A 23482-nucleotide genomic window follows, 5' to 3' on the forward strand; every position below is an offset into this window, starting at 1 on the left:
GCATTTGCCCGCCATGCCAGCGTGCATCCCTGAGAGACGGAATGGGATGGTTCCCAACTCCTTTTAACAGCATCATATGTGAGATGAACTCTGGCATTAGAGGGTAACCACAGTCCTCTCCTGAGCTCGTTTCCCTGCACATGAAGGTGCATGAACTGGCCTGGTGGGGTAGGCAGAGGCAGAGCAAGAAACACGCAGTGCAGGGTCTGAGCCATGCCTGCCAAGAAGGGCTGTCCTTGCTGCTCAGCTGGCCTGAAGCCAGCCCATGGATGTACACACTTATTTGTGGTGTTCGTAGGGCATGTACCACACCAGAGCACTGATCTCTGGCTGCTGCGTGCTGGATAATGTGCACAAAGTGGGCTGCTTCAGGGGAAGTGCTGATGATTGGTGGAGCTCACTGTTTCATATTATTATTTTTTCTCGTCACTGATAATAACAATTCTACTCTCAAATACAAGATGGTAAATTTTGCGAAGTACCTCCCGATTCAGTGAAGCCACTTGTCCAGTGCTTTGTGGAGAGCAGTGGGAGGTCGCTGAGCACAGGAGGCATCAGGAGGCTTGCATCCTGCTGTGTGTGCTGGGGAGGAGGGCCAGCAGGGCCTGAAGTCCTGCTATCAGGAGGGGCATCGTGCCACCAGCAGCCAGCTTTTCTCAGGGTGGGACGTGTAGAATGATGCTGGGCAGGCCGGAGCGGGAGCTGGAGCAGAGGGGCATGGTCTTGCATGCCCTCAGCAGCAGCGGCCTCGTGCTGTGGTGCGATCGGGTGACTGGGGTCCGTTATGAGCCACATTGCTGATGGTGCGTTCTTCTTCTTGATCCCTCTTCTGCTCAGAGGGTCTCGCTGGTGTCCCTGGGCACTGAGTCACAGGATGAACTTGGCCTCTGGAGAAAGCTGTGCACCTTTCCTAATGAGCCCTGCGTCCCAGACAGGCCTGTCAGGCCGGGGTTGGGGACTCGCAGCCCTCTCTCCCCTACAGCACAGACCTGCAAGCCCCACTGTCGCCAGCAGCTGGGCAGGTCTCGCAGGCCGTGCCGCCCTCTCTCCACAGCACGATCCAGCTGAACTTGCAGCAGCTCTGCGTCATGCAGCGAGCACTCCCAGCCGTGCCTTTTGCTCACCAGAGGCGCGGCCAGCCTTGTGCCTGCCCCACCTCAGCCCCTCGCTCCCAGGGTCTTCCTCTGTGCCACTGGGTGGGCACTGGCAGATGGCTCTCCCAGGGAGGCAGAGGCAGGGGCTGGGACCCTTCACTGGCCGCTCGAAAGAGGCCTGCATGCTGCTGAGCAGTTGCCCTTGGCTCTGCCAAGGGACGTGCTCTCCTGGGAGGCTTTGGCCTCACCTTCTTCCTCCCAGTGGCCAGCCATGACTTGTGCAGAGCTGTGCTATGGCTCGCCACCCCAGCAGCACGCTTCCGTTGCTGCACTCGCCATGCACAGCTGTCCACCCCTGCCTCTCTGAGTGTGGGGGGGTCCAGCTGAGACGGGGAGGGCAGGGCCATTGGCTTCCCCCACCACTGTCGCCTTGCCTCCTGGTCTCGGTGCAGCGCCGGAGGGAAGTGTTGCACCTGCTGGGGTGGCTGGTAGGAGCTGCTGAGGCCAGCTGTCTGCCAAGGACTGACGGAGTGTGGCAGGGCAAAACCACGTGGGGAAGGTGGCAATGCCGTGGCCTGCTGGGGTCAGGCAAGCATGTTTGTTTGTGCACAGTCTCTGAGCCCCAGGCTTAAGCGAAGTTGTGAGTGCCCCAAAAGAGCAGAGACCTCAGAAGCACTTGTTTGAGCACTGCTGGCCCGTGAGCAGGGCTGATGGGAGAAGGAGGGAGGCAGCCTGCCATGGATGAGTGCTGAAAGCTGCTAGGTCCGATCCTGTGTCTGCCTGAGGCGTGCTGGCCTGCTGCTCTGGGCCTGCTCCTCTACATCTTGGCCCCTGGAGAGGCACGGCTGATGGGACCCGTGTGCCTGTCAGTGCGGGATCCTGCGCCGTCCGAACCTCGCCTTCCCTGCTGTGCCGCAGACGCCCTCCACGCTCACCACTGGCTGTGTCCTGTCCCCACAGGTGCCAATGGAGGTCGGCGGCCTGCCAGCAGAGCTGTGGCAGCTCATCCTGTCCTACCTGCGCCTCCCTGACCTGGGCCGCTGCAGCTTGGTCTGCAGGGCCTGGCGCGAGCTGGTCCTCAGCCTGGACAAGACGCGCTGGCGGCAGCTCTGCCTGCGCTGCCTGGAGCACCGGCACCCCAACTGGCCCAACCAGCCCGGCGTGGAGCCTCGTTCCTGGAGAGAGGCCTTCAAACAGCACTACCTGGCCTCCAAAACCTGGACCAGGAACACGCAGGACCTGGAGTCCTCCAGCTGCCTCTCCTTCTTCTGGAGGAGGAAGGGCCGGCGCCGGCTCTTCGTGGGCACGGGAGGCGAGTTCGGCAGCCTCCGGGCTGCCCTCGCTGCCGCCAGCCCTTACGACTGCCTGGTGCTGCTGCCCGGCGTGCACGAGGAGCCAAGCACGGTGCTGCTGAAGGTGCCCGTGGAGGTGGTGGGGCACGGCAAGCTGGGGGACGTGGCGCTGCAGGCCAGCATCGACCAGCACTGCCCCACTGCCCGCCTCTGCAACGTGGTCTTCGTGCCGGCCCGCTTCACCCCCGTGCTCTACAAGGTGAGGGCTGGCAGGGCGGGGGCTGTGGGGGTGGCGAGGCTGCCAGGGCGCCAGGGCTGAGGGGCTTCCCTGCTCAGTGGGCATGTGGAGAGCACAGCCAGGGGCTCGTGGGACTCCTGGATGCGCGGGGTCTCGAGGGCTTTGTCCTCTGAATGCCTCTACTTGGTTACAGATTGCCACAAATATCACACAAATCGCCACTAGCAAGAATGCCTTTGATTAATAAAGCAAAAAAAAAAAATTATCTATCAGGCTATTACAAATTACTATCAGCGATCAATAATACAGTAACAATCAATAGTATGGCAGCCATCAGTGACAGAAACAATCAATCCTGTAGCAACAACCAGTAACAGCAGCAAACAAGTGGGTAAATGCTATTACAGGTTACTGCAAACTAAAAACCAATACAGCAGCAGATATGCTTATGACAGATTACTTACATGGATATATTATACATGTATCGAGAGAATTAGACAGATTTCAGAAGGGGCCAAACCATCAGTCCAGGTGAATTAAGAGAGGTCATTGTTGTGGAGGAAAACTAAAATGGTTTTATTAACGGTTAAACAATGATCACATGATAATTAATTGATATAATAATAATTAAATGGTAATTAATTGGTGGTGGTGATTAAGCAATAATTGAATGGTAATGAAGCACAATTTGATAAGGATTTGATGCTGATTTAACTGATGATTTAAACCATAATTTAGACAGCAAACACTCTACTACTTACTACACTTCTAGTAATTAAGCTATAGATGGATATATGAATGTCACAAGCATACAACATACGTTTGTAATGTGAAATGTCACTTACCTCAGTATAGGTATCAGATGCTGTGTAAGGGGTCTCTTGGCCTCGAGGAGTAACCTCAAGAGGCGTCCCTGCTCAAGGGAGACCACCACCATGCAGCCCATTGCTGCACAGGAGAGCTCCGCAGGCTCAGAGGGCTGCAGGTGTTTATAAAGTGAAGGACTCACTTCGCTGTTTGTGCGGGTGCGCAGCTGTGGCAGTTTTAGTCTCATCCCAGCTCAGGCTGGCACTGTTGGCTCCCGATAAGGCGTGGCTCAGCCTCCTTGGTCCCTGCAAAGGTCTGACCTGGCACCCTTCTCATGGTTCGCGCGGCAGGGCTGATTTCAGTCAGGGCTGCCTCTCGGTGATGCCTGAACCAAAGCCCTGTTCACTTGGTCCCACTTGGTGCATCCGTTACACCATCCCAGAGGGGCACCTGGCTGTCCCAGAGGCGGGTGGGAAAAGAGAACCAACCTCAAAAGTGGGGCCAGAGGGGGACCAGCGAGGCAACAGACTGACACGAAAAATGTTTTGTGTCACGGTGCGGAGTCAGCCGAGCATCCCTGGCCAGGGTCCAAGGTCTTGTAGCAGGTTTGTGCAGAAAGCTCAGCCAGTTTAAGAAAGGAAAAGTACGTGCAGGATGGGATGTTCTCAGAGAGAGAGGCTCCATTTTAGGTAAAAATTCAGTCAGCTGCTGTGGGTGGAACGAGTGTGTTTCGTCCCAAATCTGTCAATGAAAAACAAATTAAAAAAGCAAACTTATGCCAGTCTTACCTGCAGTCATTAAAACCCCGTGAGTTGCAGTTTCAGAAGGGTTTTCACAAGCAGCTTCTCAGAAGCTGATTTTATTTTTTTTCCCTTTTAATTAGCTTTTTTTTAGTAAAGGGAAGGTGTGATTCAGTCTGGAGCCCACTAGCAGTCTGAAGGGATTTCTGTGTGGTTGGCTTTGGGTACAAAGCCGCTCCTTTCAAACCCTGTTTGCAGTATGACCGCTTCTGAGAGGGCTCTAGGCTGAAGACAAATGTTAGGATGGTGTGCTGGCTGCAGACTCCAGAAATCTCTGTAAAATTACCCCAGCTCACCTGTCACAAGCTATTGATCTGTCCACTTTCAATCTGGTGCACTAGACAATCAAGGAATGACCTGGGAATCAAAAATAACGATTTAGGAGGTTCCTAGTCAAATCAGGAGCACAGTGAAGTTCCGAGCACACTACTCAGCTTTCCTGACCTGGCCCTCCCTGTACCTTGTTGCATTTCTGTTGGCCTTTTCTGTAGATAAGCAGAGACCTGCCCTGCCTGGGCAGGAGAGAGACATATGGCCATGCACGATTGTCCTGGTGGTTTGCCAGCACCCGTAAGTGGCTATGCGCATTGCCTTGCAAAGCAGGAAAGTCACAGCACGAACGGCTCACAATTCTGCAAGTACCAGCAAGTCCGATGGGAAACCATAGCCAGGGAGCAAGAAATTGTTGGTGTCTCCCCTACTGCAGCATCACAACATAATGCCTGTACAGCAGTATGACACAAATTTGTACCTGTTTTGTTTTGCACTTGATGCATCACGGGTGCAGCATCCTTCCACCAAGTATACTAACAGCTCCAGAGAAAATTGTAGCTCTCCAGGCCAACCAGGTGATGTTTGATGTTGTCTTACCTGATGCTTCACCCAGTAAACCCCTGAGCCCATTAACGATGCCAGCTGGCAAATACATGTCTCTGAAGGCTGCAAACCCTTCTGTATAGGGCGCACTGCTAAGGTTTAGTGGTCGTGGCACATCCAGGTCTTGTCAGCAACCACGTGTGGCTGCTGGGCCTTGCTGAGGCTGCAAAGCTCTGTCTTGCCAGGGAAGTTAAGGACACATTGCCAGCAGGGAAGAAAGTCAGTAGGTGTCACTTGTTGCAAGACGTGCTAACTGAGCTTGCAGCACTGCGTCTGTGACACCCGAACAAATACTATGTGAGCGTGAGCTTGTTTGCTGCGGAGGGACTTCATGGTACATCCAGGACTGCTTTCTCTTGCTTTGTGCAATGATGTCCCTTGTGCTTACTCTTCAGATAACCTCAGGCTACGTCCAGTTTGACAATTGCAACTTTGAAAGTGGGCAGCTGCAGATCCACGCGCCAGGGACGTGCCAGGTGAAGTTCTGCACCTTCAGCCAGTCCAGCATCCACCTCCGCAGCGTGGCCCTCTGCGTCCTGGAGAACTGCGAGTTCATTGGCAGTGAGAGCGCCTCTGTAACTGTGGAGGGCTGCCCAAGCTCTGACCGTAACTGGGCCTGCAAGCACCTGGCCAACATGGCCAAGTCATGTGCAGTGTCTGTGCAGGAGCCTGACCCATCTGGCCGCACCGTGGCAAAGCGGGACAGCTGGGGAGAATCGTTGCTGGGGCCAGTGAGAACATGTGAGATTGTTGTAGGGGAAGGACGAAGCAGCTTCCTCTCTGCTGTGGGTGCTCAAGCCCTGCTTGGCTTAGCCCAGGAGGACACTGAACGTGAAGAGAACCTGTGGGCAGCAAAGGAGGAGGAGTACCAGGCCCTTGACTCAAACTCCAGTGACAGTGATTTACACAGCGATGATGACGAGGATGTTCAGGCTGCGTACAAACTGTCCCACCAAGCCCACAGCCTGAGTCACATGCTTGCTGATGTTACGGACAGCAGGCTTCAAAGCAACAGACTGCACGCCTTTCAGAGGGACCTTAAGCTAAAGTCTCTGCAGCAGGAGCTGCAGCAGGACAAGGAGGCCCAGGTTTTGGCCAACTCTCTGCAGGGCTGCATCATCCGGCAGTGCCTTTTCAGGGATGGGAAGGGAGGAATCTTCATTCATTCACGAGGGCAAGCAAAACTGGAAGGAAGCATCTTCAGGGATCTGACCTACGCAGTGCGCTGCATACAAAACAGTAAGGTGCTGTGAAGGCCTCTGTGAGCCCTCTTCCCTCTCCCTCCTGCTCCACCAGCTAGTTTCCTGTGCATGGCTTGGGTTAACCAGCCCAAACGAAAGGCAGATTGCTTGCAGCTGCTTGCTTTCTGCATACAGTGATGTTGTAATTGCAATGGAGGCGTTCACTCGGTGGCATGTTGGGGTCGTGTAGTCAGGCCTGCTCTGCTGTAAGTTAAACTCTTGCCCTTTAGAAATGCTACTGGTTATCATCACTTTTGCTGTTCCCAGCACAGTTCATGCAGCAAACACAGGGGCTTGAGAACTGCGGTATTGACCCCTGGTCTCGCCCCTCACCGTGGCCAGTCCTGGCTGTGTCAGGAGAGCCTGCAGGAGGATATCCTGCAGGGGTGGGTCCCTGCCACAGGCAGAGAAAGGGGGTAAGGAGGGGTTTCAGCCAGGGAGGTGTGCCAGAGGCTGAACTGAGGTTTTCATAGATTTCACAGATTTCATAGATTTCTAGATTGGAAAAGACCTTAGAGATCATCCAGTCCAACCGTCCCTAATCCCCATTAAACAATATCCCTAAGTAGTTCATCCATCCTATTCTTAAACACATCCAGGGATGGGGACTCAACCACCTCCCTGGGCAGCCTATTCCAGTGGCTGACAACCCTTTCAGAGAAGAAATACTTTCTAACATCCAACCTGAATCTCCCCTGACTAAGCTTATACCCATTTCCTCTTGTTCTATCACCCATCACTAATGTAGAGAGCCCTTCCCCTACCTCCCCACCATCCCTTCTCAAGTATTTGTAGGCTGTGATCAGGTCTCCCCTCAGCCTCCTCTTCTCCAGGCTAAACAGCCCCAACTCCCTTAGCTGCTCCTCATAAGTTTTATTTTCCAGCCCCTTGACCAGTTTAGTCGCCCTTCTTTGGGCTCGCTCCAGGAGCTCAATATCTCTCTTAAAGCGAGGGGCCCAAAACTGGACACAATATTCCAGGTGCAGCCTCACCCAGGTTTCCTTCAGCACAGCGTCATTTAACCCTGCATTTGCCCAGAGCTCTCCACCTCTGTGCCTGTGCTTTTCAGACATGATGGTGGCGGCAAGGACTGGGGGAAGAGTTACACTGCCAGAACCCCCGCAGTGCTGGAGGCTCCTCTCCAGCCACCTGCGCCGAGCAATACCGTCCCCACCACTTGGTTGGGGCAGCCTTTTTTTTTTTCCAGTCCATTGCTTTAAAAGACTGCAAATAAAAGATTTGTGCGGGAGAAGGAAGGGGAATGTTTTTCCACCCGATTCTAGGAAAGGGCTTTGCTGCGATGATGCTAGCTCCCCATCTGTGCTCCCCACAGAAGGCCTGCAGAGCGCTGTTGCCTGTGCAGAAACGCTTTGCTTCTTGGCAGTGGGGAACAGCTCCTTTCTTCCAAGGGATACCCTTATCAGACGTGTCCTCTCGAAGACCACTGCACGGAGGCAGGAGGGAGCAGAGGCACCTTGCATGGCTCCGCTGTCTCGCCCAGCCTCTCCGAGCTACTCGGGCTATTTTCACGAGACTGAGGCTAGAAACAATTTCACTCAGCAGCCTAGTTTTAAATGGTAGCAAATGGGAGGGGGAGGAGGCCAGCCCAGCTGCTCCTCTCAGTGAGAATTTGCTCAGCTAGGAATTAGCACAGAGGCTCTTGTCGAGAGGCAGGCGTCAGAGCGTCCAACCACGGGAGACTCGGCTGTGAGATGGGAAAGGTGCAACACAAAGTGGGAGTGTGCTGGCACAGCCAGGACCCTCCAGCGCAGGGCAAGCTTGGACCAGGGTCTGGTGTGTGGGACCCAGCTGGCGTGGGTACCTGCTTTTCTCGCTTCCTGTAGCTCCATCCCCAGGCAGCCAAGCGTGACTGATGGGCACAGGTCGCTGTCAAGCCCTGCTGAGCTCCATGTTTAGTCGAGAGATTGAGTGGAGCACCTTTCTGGAATGAACAAATACAAGGAAGTATGATTTAATTACCTTCTGATCTGTGTTGCTCATTGAAGTAGGATATGCAAAGGCAGTTTGTGGATTATTTCTTAGTATTCGTAAGACACGGATTTAAGACATGAGTTTGTTTGGCTGGAAAATATTAAAGATTGCTGCTGCATAAATATGTAACTGCTTATTTGCTTAGAGGACAGTAGGTCGTTAAGAGTGGTGTCAGTGACTGCAGTGTGCTGGCTGGGCCACTTCTGCCCCCCGATGGCAGGGTCTTTTCTCTGAAGGTGCAAGGCGATGGGCAGGTCACACGCTGAGCTTGCGTGCTCACAGGAGGCTCTGTGGCACTGGAGATGTTGCCTCCGAGCAGCTCTGTGCGGCAGAGTCTGGAGGCAGCCTGTTGCCAACAGAGAGGATGCCGATGCAAACGGGGCCTGCCTGAGTGGAGAGGGGGCAGGTCTGTTCTACCAGGAGCGGTGTGGAGGTGGGACGGGCAATGGGTCCTCATTGTTGCTGGTGGTGGGCAAGCATGATGCGGTGAGTGAAGCCGTTTGGCACACCTGAACAGACCCATACCAGTGGGTAATGCCCAACAGGCTTAGCTGTAGTACTTGTCCATGCACTGATCTCTGCAGCCAGCTTGCATGCCTGGCACGCCCCAACTGCGGGAGAGGCAGAGTGGTCACAGATGCACAGGCTGCAGAAGGGAGAGCTATAGCCTTTGATCATGTCCTCTTCCTTGTTCTTCTGACTACAGCTACAGGTTCTTCTCCTCTTCCCTGCAGGTTATCATGCTGAGGAATGACATCCACCATTGCAAAGCATCAGGGATATTCCTCCGCCTGTCGGCTGGAGGGCTGATTGCAGACAACAACATCCATTCCAACTGCGAGGCTGGAGTGGACATTCGTAAGGGAGCCAACCCCTTTGTTCTGGTATGTACCCCTCCAAGCTGTCCTGAGGACAGCATGCTCTTTCTCTCATGTGCTGTTTCTCTCTGAGGGGCAGCAGGGATCCATCTCCCAGTATAGAAAACATGGACCTTTCTGTTAGCTTTGCCCTTCAACCCGCTTCTTAGGTTTTGGTTGATGAATTAGACTACAGCTAACCCCAAGGGCAAGGCACAGCAAAGCGCTGCCTCATGGTACCTGCATGGCCTCCTGCTCGGTTTGACGGTATGTGTCAAAACCACTGTGCACAGAGGGTAGGGTAGGGGAATGTTTCTCTGTCAACTAAACACCCCTGTGTAATGAGTGAACTCATGCAAGCAAGGAAGTAAATCAGCACTGTACTGCAAATTGTTTCTCCCACTCTGCGAAACGTGTTATCTAGCCTGGGAGCTGGTGGAGAGCCTCTGCTCTCTGCTCAGCCGCAGACAGGAGGGGAGCAGCAGCCCGCTCTCCAGCGGCACGGCTTTTGCTCTGAATCGGTAGCGTCTCCAGCTCTGCAGTGGGTGACCTCGTCCCTGTTTACTGAGCGCTGTACTTGTAGTCATCCTTGAAGGAGCCAAGGCCTCCGGGGGAGGCAGAGAGGCAGGTAGAAAGGAGCACCTGAGTGACCCAGTGGCTGCATTGAGCGGTCCATGTGAGCTCTGCACGGGAGATGGGGCAGGCAGAGCTGCAGCCCTGTGGAGGAGAAGGTGGCGGCTCAGCCGCGGAGCTTTGGGCTACGCTTGGCCTCAGTTGCACATTTGAGCTGCTGCTTGTTGCTTTGCCTGGTTTGGTGATTCCTAACCTGCCACTCTGCGAGATCCTGGGCTGGGCCTGCTGACCTGCTCAGAGGGTCCCGGCGTGCTCCTGTCCTCAGGGGACATGCTGGCCCCTGTCGCAGACAGAAGCAGCTGTGTGGCTGTTGACAGCGGTCATTCAGGCTGTGCAAAGCGCTGTCTAGCAGCTTGAGAAAAAGCACCGTGCTGTGGTGTCAAGCCCCCTGTTTGGACTTCTGCCTCCAGCTCCTGTAGGGTGCCACCAAGGATCTTTTCCTCTTGGTGACCATGGGGAGTTCTTGGACTTGCAGCCCCACCAGCCCTGCCCAGTGTCAGACGAGCTGCAGGGAACAAAGCTTCAGCGGGTCCAGGGCAGCCCTTGGAGATGGCAGCAGGAGCTGCTGGAGGAAGAGGAGGCTGCAGGCATGACAGGAAGGGAAATTTGGCATTGTATACTAGAACCTCAAAGAAACATGAAAGTTAAGCCTGCCTTGACCGTTTGAGAGTGATTATTTGGCAGCTGAATTAATTACCCTTCTGCCCTTTTCCCCAGCAGGTTTGGGAGCTGTTTGTTTTCTCTGTGGTTGCTGTCTTCTCTTGCTCACTTTTATGAGTGACCTTCCTTCCTTTTGCTTTTATTCTCTCTACATGTGCAAAAATAAAACCATAGTGCAATAAGATACACAGTGGCCTTCGCTCAGGCATTGTCGTCGTTGGCAACGGAAAAGGCATCATCCGTAGCAATCAGATCTATGGGAATAAAGAAGCTGGCATTTATATTCTGTATAATGGAAACCCTGCTGTGAGGTATGTTAGCTAGCACTGGCCTCTCTCTCCCCTCCCTTGTCCGTTAAGAATTATTCCTCCCACTGTGCACACTTTTCTTCTCTTTTTTCCTATCCGCACCGTGAAGCAGAAATAAGGCCACAGTGCACCAGCACCTTCTGTGACTTCCTTCTATCTGCTTGCTGTACCCGGGTCTTTGTCAAGTGCCAGTCCTGGGTTTTCCCCCGGGTCTGAGGAGGACACAGGCTGTGTTCAAGATGAACAATTCACATATGTCATGGTGCTTTTTGCAGGAAAGAGGGAAACAGACCTCAGCACTCCAATCCTTATTACTTCAATTGACCTTTCTGCTTTGAACACCAAGAACTACTGACTTGTGTGTGTTTAGTAGTGTTTGGTTTAGATGTTAGTCTTGATGTCTGGCAGACTTTCTTCAGGTTGATGCCATCGGCTTTAGCTGGTGGTGTCAGCTGGTAGCAATGAACCCAGAAATGAGATGGCAGCTGAAGCATGGTATTGGTTGCAGATGAGAAGGGCATCTTGTCTGTACTGCCACTCCTTCCTGCCTCTCACCGTGTCTGTGGGTGGTAAGGAACAGGCATGTGACAACTCACCACAGTGCTATAGAGCAGGGTGGGACACAAAGAGAAGAACGTGGTTGCCCTGGATGTGAGTATTTGTGCTGGAAGTGTTGATAATTAATAGTGCTTCAGCCTCGAGTCCTGCAGTCCTATTGAAAGTGACTTCTTGCAGGTTCACAATATGGGTGCAGAGCTGTGAGGTTCAGAGAGAGGGCCTGTACAGACACTTAAGAATAGGTTACCAAGACACTTTGTAGACCTGGAGAGGAGAAGCGTGCCCCAGCCATACTAGCCCTGAAAACACAGAGGTCAGGGACAGGCTTTCCAACAAGGGCTTATGAAGGTGCTCTCTCAGAGAGGTGTTGATTTCTGAGAAAAGCTGTGTTGTAATGCCCAGCAGCACAGAGGAAAAACTGCAGAATGGAGAGACTCACTAGATACCCTTCCCTCCGTACTTTCTCACAGTGTTATTTGCAACCCCAGCGTGCACCTCGTGACTGACGTGTGCCTGTCCGTGCCTGCTGGCACGTAAGAGAGAACGGGGAGGAATCTTGGTGGGAAGATGCCTTTTTTCCTCCTGACCAGCCACCTGTTTTGGAGGAGCCCCCTGCTCCACTTGTGCTGCTGTTCGGCTGCGCTGGCCCGAGGCAGACTCCGATGCTGGCCAAGGCTGTGTGCACAGACACTGTGCCAGCGCTGCCACGTGCTGCTGTGCTGAGCACGGGGTTCAGCAGGGGCTGGGCACACCGGGTCTCACCAACAGGACGGTGTGTGCAGCCGTGGGCAGGCAGGGCTGGCAGAAGGGGGAGGTTTATCAGAGGAGTAATGTCCTTTGCTGTGTGCCTTTTCCACAGCTGGAAACAGGAAAATGTTTTCCCCATCCCCGAGAACTGCAAGCCCAGCTGCACCCCATGTTGCTGCCTGCGGCTGCCTGGCTGGGGTTTGTGAGGGGCCGTTGTGAGGGGCTCCATGCAGAAAGCAGGGGGGTATTGTTCTGAGCAGCGTGCCAGCAATGCAGGTGCCGAGTTACCATTTTTAAGCATGACATGGGCCTTGGGCATGTACGTCTTCCAGTCAGAGGTACCCTCTGCAGCAGTAAAAAAGCTGTTTGGGTAAGACCACGTCCTCCACAGTGCCGAGGCTGAGGCCAGGAGGTGCCAAGCAGGATGGTGCCCAGCAGTGCAAGGCTGCTGCCTGCTCCTCTAAGCTGGTGAGAGCACAGCAACTGAGAGCCCTCCCTTGTGTTCCTGGGGGATTGTTTCTGGGATGGTTCATGGCTCCTCTTCCTCCTTACCCTCACTGCTGCTGGTGCAAGTGTGGACTTCAGGTACAGGTGCCTCGTGCGCTCTTCTCACCTACTCCTTATTTCTAGAGGTAGGCACGTGTGTCACACCAGGCCCTGCAGCCCACAAGCAGCTTTCCATTCTCTGGGCACCGCTGATAGCCTGCGCTGCTCTGGCAGAGCGATGGGGGCTTCCCTCATCGGACCCAGCAGCCCCGCCTGCGCAGGGAGCCGCAGCCACTGCCCCACGCAGGCAGCTGCAAGCAGAGGGGCAGCCGTGCCGGGGCAGCTGAGGACAGCAGAGGCACTCGCCGCTCAGCCAGATGGGGTGGCCTCCACTTTGCCTGCATTTGGTTGTGGCAGCGAGACAGCAGCGTGAAGCACTGCGCCCACGCCTGCACCCCTGACCAGTGCTGGTGATCGCGTGTCGCTGGTGATCGCGTGTCACAGGTGCTGCTTTCCCACCCTGGCTCGCTGCTGTAGAAGCTCCTCTGCTCCTTTCACAGCCAAGGTGGAGCGGAGCCATCTCCAGTGAGTGCTCCTGGGTGGGTTCCAGGGCAGAGTCCGTGCCAGGCACTGTGCTTGGTTGGTGTTTTTCCTTCGTGATCAACCTGATTGTTCTCTTGCTCTGGCAGCAAGCCAGAGATAATGGGGTCACGTTGTGGAGGAGGAGCTGATGGTGGGCTCAGGTCTCCTGGGCTTTGTTCCTCCTGGCAGATGGTAGGTGGGAGCCCAGAGGACAGTGAGTGATGCCTCTGGTCATCTGCGACAGGGCTCAAGCTTGCTCTCCAGGCTGTCATTCCCAGCATGACACTGCCTCTGCTTCTGCCCTCATGTTTAATGTTTCCTGCAATCAACTGTGATCGCCATCTGCCTGCTGGCACTGAGGCTCTTCTCAGAACAGCCGTCCTGTGGCTGATAAAGCCTCTTGCCTCCTCCTTGGGATGGAGAGGACAGGGGAAACGGGCTAAACCCCTCACAGACTCCTCTGTGGCGTCCACCTCGGTGCAGTCCAGCCTCCTCATGGTGCATCTCCTGTGCTTTTCCATGGGGCCATGGGTGTCTGTGGCTCATAGCCCCCTGCTCCTCACCACCCACCAGGACAGGGAGGCCGTGGCAGCTGGCAGCGGATGGTCTGCCTCCCCATGGCGTGCGCTGCATGGCACTGGGAAAGCCAAGCATGCAGGGTGGTTTGCAGAGGAGTGAGTTTAGTCCTGAGGAGAAGGAAAGTCTGTCTCATGTCTGGGGCTAACCCTGGATGGCTGCAGGCAGTCAGCAGAATGGAGGGGCCAGCTGCAGGAGGCAACACTTGGTTTTCCCTGTCCATACATCCCCTACAGCTGCAGCTATGGCTGGCCGTTCCTGGAGACAGGACTCTGGCTTGATGGAGCACAGGTCTGGCGCGGTGGCCGTTTGGATGTTCATGAGTGCTTCCCGCTCTTCGAATGCTCTTACTGATGTGTGTTTCTCTATGCCTCTTCTGTGCCTTCACCTCCTTGAAAATTGTTCATCTGTCAGTAGCTCTGCTCTGCTTTGCGTGTCCCTTCCCCGCTGTGCTCCCCTCTCCTTGCTCTGTGCCCAGCTCTCCCTGCCAGGCACAGCCAGCAGCCTGTGACAGGTAGCCATCCAGGGAGACTGGTACCTCTGCAGAGACCCACCGCACTGGGAATCAGTGAAAACCATGAGTAGGCCACACTGCTGCTGGTAACTCTGTTTTCTTCTCCTGCCTCAGTGGGAACCATATTTTCCAGGGACTGGCTGCTGGAATAGCAGTGAATGAGAATGGGAGAGGCCAAATCACAGGTATGGGAATGAGAATGGCGTTATTCTGCCCAGTTTGCTTCTGTTGTTGAGCCTCTGTCTGTTTGATTGCAAAATTTGTCTTGCTGTGGTTCTTGGGTGACTTTAGGTGCAATAGTCCCCTAGTTTGCATATTCTAGTTGGCATTTCTGCTGTTGATGGAGGGAGAAGGTCTTTCCACAGCATGTCCTCCAAATTATTGTTCCCTTCATCTCTGGCCCAGCTGGGACATGCAACTGTGCTCCAGAGCCATCTGCCTTGTGTACTGCATTTTTTCCCTCTCATGCCATCCAGTTTACAAGCTAAAGCTGTCAATGACCTTTTCCTACTGTCGTGGCACCTTGGAGTAGTTTTTCACTTTACTCTGCACCTGGGAGGGCAGGGAGGTGGTGGTTACTGGAACTGCTGATGACTGGTGGCCTGTGGGGAACGCAGGGACGGGGAAGCTCTTGAGCCTTGGGCTATGCCACAAGTGATGGGAGCTTTTCTGTGAGGCCAGGCCAGGTCTCGGCTTGCCAGGTCTCCTTGCTCTGCCATGAGCAGGAGGCCCATGTGGTCACCTTGTCCTCCTTGCCTGGCCCTAGGGAACGTCATCTGTGAGAACCAGTGGGGCGGGGCAGACATCCGCCATGGGGGCGACCCTGTCCTCAGGAACAACCTCATCTCCTGTGGCTACTCGGATGGTGTGGTGGTGGGCGAGCGTGGGAAGGGCCTCATCGAAGGAAACGCCATCTACGGTAAGGAAGCAAGCTGGAGTGGAGAATGGATCTTGCCTTCTCCTCTGTCTCCCCGTTGTCTTGGGCTTGCTGGGCTGCCCTTTACCTCCAGTGCACTCTGGAGCCATAGTGGGTGCCCAGGATGGGGCTGCGGTGGGTGCCCAGGATGGGGCTGCGGTGGGTGCCCGGGATGGGGCTGCGGTAGGTGCCCAGGAGGCTTGGCCAGGAACAGCACCAGGCCCAGCCCTGTGCAAGCACACCAGAGGTTGTGCCACCGGCACCACTGGGCTGTGGCTGTCGAGGGGCCCTCTCCCTGCTGTGGAGACCGCCACTTCATCTCTCATGGAGGGCAGGAGCTTCCTTCTGAGCCCTGAGAGGGAAGCCAGCCTTGCACTATTGCCCTTGTGCAGGACAGGGTTGCAGCAGAGGCCGCATGGTCCCACAGGATGCAGGAAGCCGTGTCTGCTGCTGTCCTGCACCCGGCTAACCCGGGGCTGGGGGAGTCCAATAGAGTCTGTAATCTGACAACTGGGCTGATGTCTGATGGGGCGTAAACTCCCAGGAGATTTTTCTTAGGAAGGTGGGAACGACTCTCCTAAAGAGGTTTTAAAGCGGCTTCAGAGAGCCCACCGCTGTGACGGGGCGGGTCTGAGTCCTGGCAGGGCTGAGGTCCTCTCTGGCCCCGTTTAGGATAGAGACAGGATGCAGGCCGTCACGTACCACAGTGTTGTGTCCATCTGTCTGTCTGTAATGCTGTCTGTCCATCCCACTAGTAACCCTGGAGGCAGTGGTGGCCAGTAGTGCTGGCGACCAGCATCAGCCCCTGGCAGCGAGGGTAAGGTACGCAGGTAGGGAGTTCCCAGAGGTTTCTAGAACAGCAGTGGCCAGGGAAGGAGGAGCGTGGTTGTAGGGCCCAGCCACCCTGGGGGTGGCCGAGCTGCAGCTCAGCCCAGCAGGACCAAGTCAGGGCCAAACGATTGCTGTGAGCCCCAGCAGAGCCCCAGGGTGGCATGGATTTAGCTCCTGTTTGCATGAGTTAAACCAGGGAACTCGAGCTGGGGTCAGAGCACGGACAGTGCCAGGGGAGGGCAGAGGTGGGGAAGCGAAGGCACGGAGCTCACGGGCTTGATTCAGCCCAGCAGGACCAAGTCAGGGCCAAACGATTGCTGTGAGCCCGTGACAGGTAGGGTTAGCCTTCATGTGTGCTCAGAGAGGAGGATCACCTCTGTACCACCTGCACCACATGTGGACCTGTGGCTGCTCCGGGGCAGGGCTGGGGGTCTCCAAGCACTGCTGAGTTGGTGGGCTATGCTGCCCCATACTGCAGGCAACAAGGGCTGCGGCGTGTGGATGATGTCCTCCAGCCTCCCACACCTCATCAACAACCAGATCAGCCACAACAGCATCTATGGGGTGGCAGTGTTCTGCCGCAAGGACGATGCTAGTGACTACCCCCCTGGCCAGGGGAGCAGCGAGAGCTTCCAGGAGGAGAGTGCTGGTGGGGAGAACGACCCTGACAGTGAGGAGGAGTGTGCAGCTGCCCAGCATCCCATCAGCGTGGCACTGGTGGAGTTGAACAGCATCAACCACAATGGAGGTGAGCTCGAGCCCAGGGCTCTTCCCTGGCTCCAGGAGACATGCAGAAATACATTTGTGGTCATCGTGACTGAGGCTGCAAGCTCTTAACTGATAGCTCTTCTTTTTGTTTGGCAGCTGCTGGGTTGCACGTCAAGAGCAGCGAAGCGCTGAACATCATCGCCAACGTAATTCACGCCAACCAGGATGGTGGGGTGGCGGTGCTGCAGAGCAGCCAGCTGACGTGCATCACCAACAACAGCATTTCCCGCAACAGCCGGGAAGGCGTGCTGGTCGAGGCCGCGTGCCAGGTGGAGCTGTGCGGCAACGGCATCTACGAGAACAGCAGCCATGGCATCAGCTCCAAGGGAGAGGGTGTGATCGTGGAGAATGACATCATTGGCAACCACAGGTGTGGCCTTCAGCTGCTCCAGGCAGCAGACATGAAGGTGCGTCTTGTGGAGAGCTGAAGGGGCACCGACTTGTGCGTCTCTGCCGTGGGGGGACAGGGTTGAGGCAGAGGCTGTGGCGGCTGCTGCTGCCCTCCCTCTCTGGGCAATTGGGAAGCCAGCAGGCCCCAGGTTGGGAAGCAGGACAGGAGGGACTGCCCTGGCATTGCCAGCAGGAGGAGTGGACAATCAGGATCGCATCCTCGACCCGGAGATTAGAGAGGGTGTAATTTCCAGGCTGCGTTAGAAGTGCATCCAGCCAACTGAGGGAGGTAGCAACGAAAAGAGTAAATTTCCCAAGTCCTGTCTCAAGGCAGTATCCTTGTTGACAGTGATCTACAGGTGGCTTGTCACATCTGTCTGATGTTTAAGCCTTGGTATAGGACAGTTCAGTTGTCATTTCCCATGTGTGGATTCACAGATGGCTTGTAGGAGAGACCTCTCTTCCCTCAGACTGGCAAAGGGAATCGTGCATTTTGGTGCAATGACATTCAACAAAGTCCATCTTTTCCCAGGCTTGTCCCCTATGTTTAACTGAGTGCCACATTCAGCTGGGTGATCCCACAGGCCTTTGTTGGAGATCTGCAGGCTGGGTGAGCTGTGCTGAAGAACGGGTAGCTGGCGTCTGAATGAGATTTTTTGGAAGTCAGATGCAATGTTCCAGCATCTAGCCAGTTCCCAAGGTAGTACCTTAGTACCTAGCTCAAAGTTGCCTCTGTTCTGTTCTTTGTTGGAGATGAAGCCATTGTACATCAAAATGATAGATAAATGCAATTTAACTCACTGTGAAGGACCTCCAAAATGAGTATACAGAAAGACCTGCCAAGGCAAATGTTCTGCATGAGTCCCACAGGGGCTGCAGACTCCTTTTGAAAACCCTGCCCATAGAAAAATCTTGGCCTCTGGACCAGAAGCTAAAAACTGCTGCATTTTCCGTGGTCCCAGCTGTCCAGTCTCCTGGAGCGCACGGGGAAGATTCATGTTGCAGGGTTCATTTGGGGAGCAGAGCAGGCAGCACAGTCTTTGTTGAAGTACTGGCGATGCTGTGGTGCTGTTGCTTCTCATGCATCCACTGGCAGAGCCCAAGAGGTGCCTGAAAGCAGGTGAGACGGTGCGTGGTGCTGAGCAGGGAGAAGTGCTGGGCAAGGAGCATCGCAGCAGCTGTTGCTGTGGAGCCAAGGAGGAAAAGGGACCGAACTGATCTTTGAGATAATGGAACAGCAAGAGCTGTGGCCTTGTCTTTCTTGGGAAGAGGAGACTCCCAAGTGCTCTTTTTTCATATACAAAGAAGTGACAAGCTGTCAATACAGCCGTTTAAAGCCTGCAGGGCAAGGAGCAGTGACATCTGGTCTTGTGTTTCACCAGGGCGTTGAGTAGCAGCTGCAGAGAAGCTTGTGGCATCTAGCATTGACAGCAACTGAGCTGCCAGATGGGGCCACCAGTAATGTATGGAAAGCTTTGGGAAAACTTGTGTGTGCATGGCTACAGCACTTCCAGTCTGAACCCTTGGTGTGCTCCCAAACTGCCAGGGAAGCACTCCCTAGCACAGTGAGCCTGCAGAAGAGCTTTGGGGTTTGGTTTTGTGTTGATCAAATTGCCTTATGAACAATGCCCTTCTGTTTGAGCCATCCTGCCTAAAGCTTATTTTGCAGGTGACCAAGAACAGGATCCAGTCGTTTCGGGACTATGGGATTGCTCTCTTTGATGAAGCCAAAGGCCTGGTGCAGGAAAACCTCATTTTCCAAGGGAGAGCCAAGAAGTCCATTTTGCGACCAATGTCAAATGCAGAGGATTGCATCATCCAAAACAATGTGTTTCTCACTTTGAAGAAAAGGTGAGGCCCCTGGCACCATGGGGTGCACTTGTGAGCTTGGAGCCACTGTTGTGCTCCTGTGTTAGGTGAGCACTGGAGAGCTCACTCTCTTTGTAGCTCTTCCTCCCGGCTTGCCACACCTGCTGACCCGTGGCACCAGCCCCACGTGTGTGGTGAACCACTGCAGATGAGGACTGAAGATCAAGTAGAGCAAAGAGGTTCCTCATGGGATACCTCTAAAGCCAAGTGAGGGGCTTGGATTATTCCTTGACAGGCTGGTGTGGGTCTTCACGATGTCTCTAAGTATAGAGACGTCTGCCTTGTGCCCTGGCCAGCTCATCCTCCTTCACAGTGCTGCTGCCTTTGAGGCCTTGCTGCTGTGTTTGCCTGTAGCCTGGGCCAAGAGAGTCAGAGGAAGGAGAAATGGCCAGAGCCATCCCCAGTTTACGTTGTGTTTCTGTGCTGGTGAGGAGGAGGGTAGCTTCAGGCACCAGATTCCACCTCCAGGCTTTTGCTACCAAAGCAACTGTCGTGGGTTATGTTGAACCGCCCCACACACAGCCGGTCACTCCCCCTCCCCCACCCCCAGGAATGAGGGAGAGAATTAAAGGATAAACGTGAAACCCGTGGGTTGAGATAAGAGTGATTTAATACAGATGATTTAATACAATGTAGGTGCTCACCACCCCTCGTATGCGAAGCCCGTCTCGTCCCGAAAACTGCAAATCCCGGACGAACGCGAGGCCCCGAAATAGAGAGGGGCAGAGAGGGAGAGAAAGAGAGAGAGAGAGAAAGAAAAAAAAAAAACCAGCAGAGCAACAGCGCAGCAAGCGCAAAAGAGCAAAAGTGCAAAAAGAGCAAAAGCGCAAAAGCCCCTCTTCCCGGCTGACCCTCGCTTTTATACTGGGCATGACGCTGCATGATATGGAATACTAATTGGCCAGTTTGGCCCTCAGTCTTAAGTTCCACACAAATGACAAGGGGAATCGTGTCCCCCTTGTCCCAGCTATGCTCCCCCCTTATCCTGCCGTGTTTCTGTACTCCGCACACTGAAAAGTCCTTGGAGTTTCACTTCCAACCACAAACATCAGCTTGCTATCAACATTCTTCTCAGAGTGAGCCTCTGAGTGAAACCAAAACAGGGAGCTCTTCTGGCTGTTAAAAAAAACTCTGTCCCAGCTAAAACTGGGACAGCAACGTAAATTGCGAATAGGAAAATGGATCTTGGAGTGCTTGTTTTTCCTGGGCATGATATAGCTACCTCAGTCTTTGTGCCAGTGTGAAAAGGTGTCTTCTGGTGGTCTTCAGAGGTACCACTGTAGCTGCAGACCCCTAATGGGGTATTGCAAAGCTTTCCTTAGCTGCTGGCTGTCACCCAGATCTCAGTGACACATTGTTACAGGCTTTGTTCAAAACAGGTCACTGTAGACCCGGACTCTGCAGCAGATATCTGAGGAGCGAAAGCTGGAGCCCTGTCACCCATACAAGGGCTGGGTATTCAGTGGATTGTTCGGTTTAATTAGAAATTTGACCTTCACTTGCCTGTCTGGGTCAGAAATCTTGGACCAGGGTGCCAGAGAGGACACAGTGAAATTGGAAGGGTTGCATTACTGGAGGAAGGTTAGGCCATGTGGTCCCCCAGGTTGATGATGCTCTCACCTGGTCCTTCAGACTCCCATAGCATGAAAGTCAAGTGCACTAGAGAGGACTCTTAGCACCTCCCCCAGTGCCCTTAGCTCCATGATTCCTCCATTAGGTTTTCAAATCTGGCCTGTCACGTTTTGAGGTCAAAAGACCAGTCTATCAGCGTCCCAAGTCAGGCAAGACCCTTGGGTCCGATTCCCCCTGCCTTCCCTTGGCAGCCCAGTGAATCGGAGGGTGGTTTGCCCACTTATTAGGGATTGTCACTAGTAGTACTATGGGCCAACTCCTTATAATAATTCAAAAGTTTCTGGAAACATACATATATATTTTATTTGTGACAGAATACAGTTTCGAGGATAGCCGGTGATAGTGACTGACTACAAAAACAACTTTAATTGAAATACTGCAGTGATAATATAAGACAATTACTTATATTACAAAAGATCAGTGACAATATTAAATGGCTAGCAAGATGTTAGTAAGTAATCAAGTAAGTGCACATAACCCAGAGTTCTTACCCCATAGGCGTCCCTATGGGGGGGAGAAGAGAGGTTCAGCCCGTCAACTGATCCCAGACATTCTGGTGGAGGGGCTTCTCCCTAACATCCCCTTTGTTTGCTGCTATTTTATACTTTTTTCATATCTTTTAGGTGGAGCTCGAGTAACTCTAGTCATACATAACTTTTATTAGGATTGGTGTAAATTTCTCTCGTGAGGGGTGTTCACAAATTAGGATTGGTGTAAATTGCTCGTTTGAGGGGTGGTCGCAGCTCGGAGGCGGGTGGAGGTGTGATTTAGTAGCTGAAGGACACAATTTCGCCATCACTGCTGAGAACAGCGGTTGTGATTCACTTCCCTGGATGGCATTTTTATGGTTATCTTTACCAGGTGCCTCTCATCCCTGATAACAGGGATGAGCCGTGATACCTCCGTACCACTCTACTCCCCATTTCAAGGGTATTGCATGGGCCTTGTTCGCTATTTCTTGTCCCCGATAACAGGGGTGAGCCATGATACCTTCGTGTCACTCTACTCCCCATTTCAAGGATATTGAGGCCTTGTTTGTTCCTGGGAGCAGCAGCTGTGCTTCATCTCAGAGCTGCTCTAATATTAGCTGAATTCTGGGGAACAATATTCTCCCATTCCCCTCCAATTTCAGTCATTTTCCCATATGGCCCCCTTTAAGCAATTCTTGGGAGGTCCCAGCATGGACTCTCTCTCTGCAGGCTCCTGCCCCATCCCCCAGAGTTTGCAGTCACTTAGAGGTGTTGGCTGTGAAATCACAGAATGTAGTTTTTGCAGTAAAGCAAGATGTGCTGTCCCAATTCTCCAACCATTTCTGTCCCACTTGGGTTTTGGAACAGATGTCACATGGTGAGTATTGTGCACCTGCCAGCACAGCTCTGCCCCATTTCTCCTCGCACACCAAGGGAGCGTTTCTAAGGCTGCTCTGGAAGCACCATTCCACCCCACTTACAGCTGTGCGTGTGGTGTCTCTCCTTTTGCCAGGTTCGATGTGCAGTGCATGCTGATCAACCCTCCTGCACGGCCTCACATCGAAGGAGGTGCCCCAGGGTCCTGCACGGTGGCTGGTGGTCAAAAGGTTTCCAGCATAACCACCAGGGTGGACGGAGGCTGCCACAACCATGGGAGCGTCTTCTGCACCATTCTTTGACCAGAGAGGGAGGTTTCTCCGCCAGTCTTTTCTCCAGAGCGGCCACTGAGAAGCTCTCACAGCTCAGGGATGGGGAACTCCATTGGACTGATCTTCCTTTTTGTGAAGGATTTTGCAATTTCAGTGGCACTTCACTGAATAAAAAATAGCTGGGAAAACAGCTGTTAGTTTCTTCCTCTTTACCCACTGAGATGGCTGCTGCAGTAATTTACAAGTCAGCAGTTCCTTAGATGAAACATGCTCCTGGCAAGATCAGGGTTGCACCTGACCAGGCCTCCCCAGCCTGAGCTCCAGGCAAACCCCTCTTTCCCTGGAGCCTGTGGCATTTATTTGGGAATCACTTGCTTTGAAGCTGCTTTGTCAGTGACATCTGCGTTTGTGCCGGAAGACTCAGAGGCTGACAACATGTCCTGTGTGATCTCGCAGTTTCTGTTTGTGCTGATTCTGACTCAGAAGGTGCATCCAGATCAATGCAGACAGACGCACGCACAGACATACACAACTGCAGTGTGGATCCTCCCAGCAACCCAGCTCAGACTCCATCTGCCCAGTACCTGCCCCTGGGTACCAGTCTCCCTGTTTTCTGGCACTAGGGCGTATGAGCCCCCCAGAGGCTGCAAATCCCAGCCAACAGACAGACAGGCAGACAGACAGAGTGCCTGGGCTCCCAAACCACTTCACTTCCTCATAGGTAGCCACCCCATGGAGATGGAGATCCACACACACCACTGATGCTGGCACCCACCGAAGGGAGAGCCCTCACCCTGGGGGGAGTTGAGAACGGCGTTTGGTGAGCGGACAGGACAGACTGTGCTCATCAGCCACAGACCAGCATTTGCACTTGGCCACCAGCCACCTGTTTATGCACAATGGGCCACTTTTTATCCCCTTACCCCTCTGTTTTCCCATCTTGGTTCTCCCCAGACTGCATTGATCCCTGTGTTTCCCCACATTTGGTTCCTCCCCTGGTCATCCTGTAACAAACCTTGTGCAGTCCTGGAATGCTGTTCCCCTGCAGCCCCTGGCAGTGACAGACCCTGTCTGTGGGGTGCTTGGAAGAAGGCGGGTGTCCCCCAGCCTGTAGGACTGAGCTTTCCCAGGACTGGGAGGAGCTGGGCAGGAGGGTGTTGCTGGGCTTCTCCGCCGTTCCCCGGGGCTGCGGGGAGA

At 54.0% G+C, this 23482-nt stretch overlaps 1 protein-coding gene across 1 annotated transcript; it reads left to right on the forward strand.

Annotated features, from left to right (window-relative positions):
* Window positions 1-2060: 2060 nt before the first annotated feature.
* On the forward strand, window positions 2061-22341 carry FBXO10 (F-box protein 10). Its single transcript, XM_086629624.1, has 10 exons — window positions 2061-2645; window positions 5503-6351; window positions 9075-9224; window positions 10665-10801; window positions 14376-14446; window positions 15028-15180; window positions 16487-16756; window positions 16873-17183; window positions 18836-19017; window positions 22150-22341. The coding sequence occupies exons 1-10, from the start codon at window positions 2061-2063 to the stop codon at window positions 22313-22315; spliced, it is 2874 nt and encodes a 957-aa protein (XP_086485750.1). The 3' UTR covers window positions 22316-22341.
* The last annotated feature ends 1141 nt before the right edge of the window (window positions 22342-23482 follow it).

Source organism: Tauraco erythrolophus, chromosome Z (assembly GCF_009769465.1).
Source record: "Tauraco erythrolophus isolate bTauEry1 chromosome Z, bTauEry1.pri, whole genome shotgun sequence".
Classification (NCBI taxonomy): Eukaryota; Metazoa; Chordata; class Aves; order Musophagiformes; family Musophagidae; genus Tauraco; species Tauraco erythrolophus.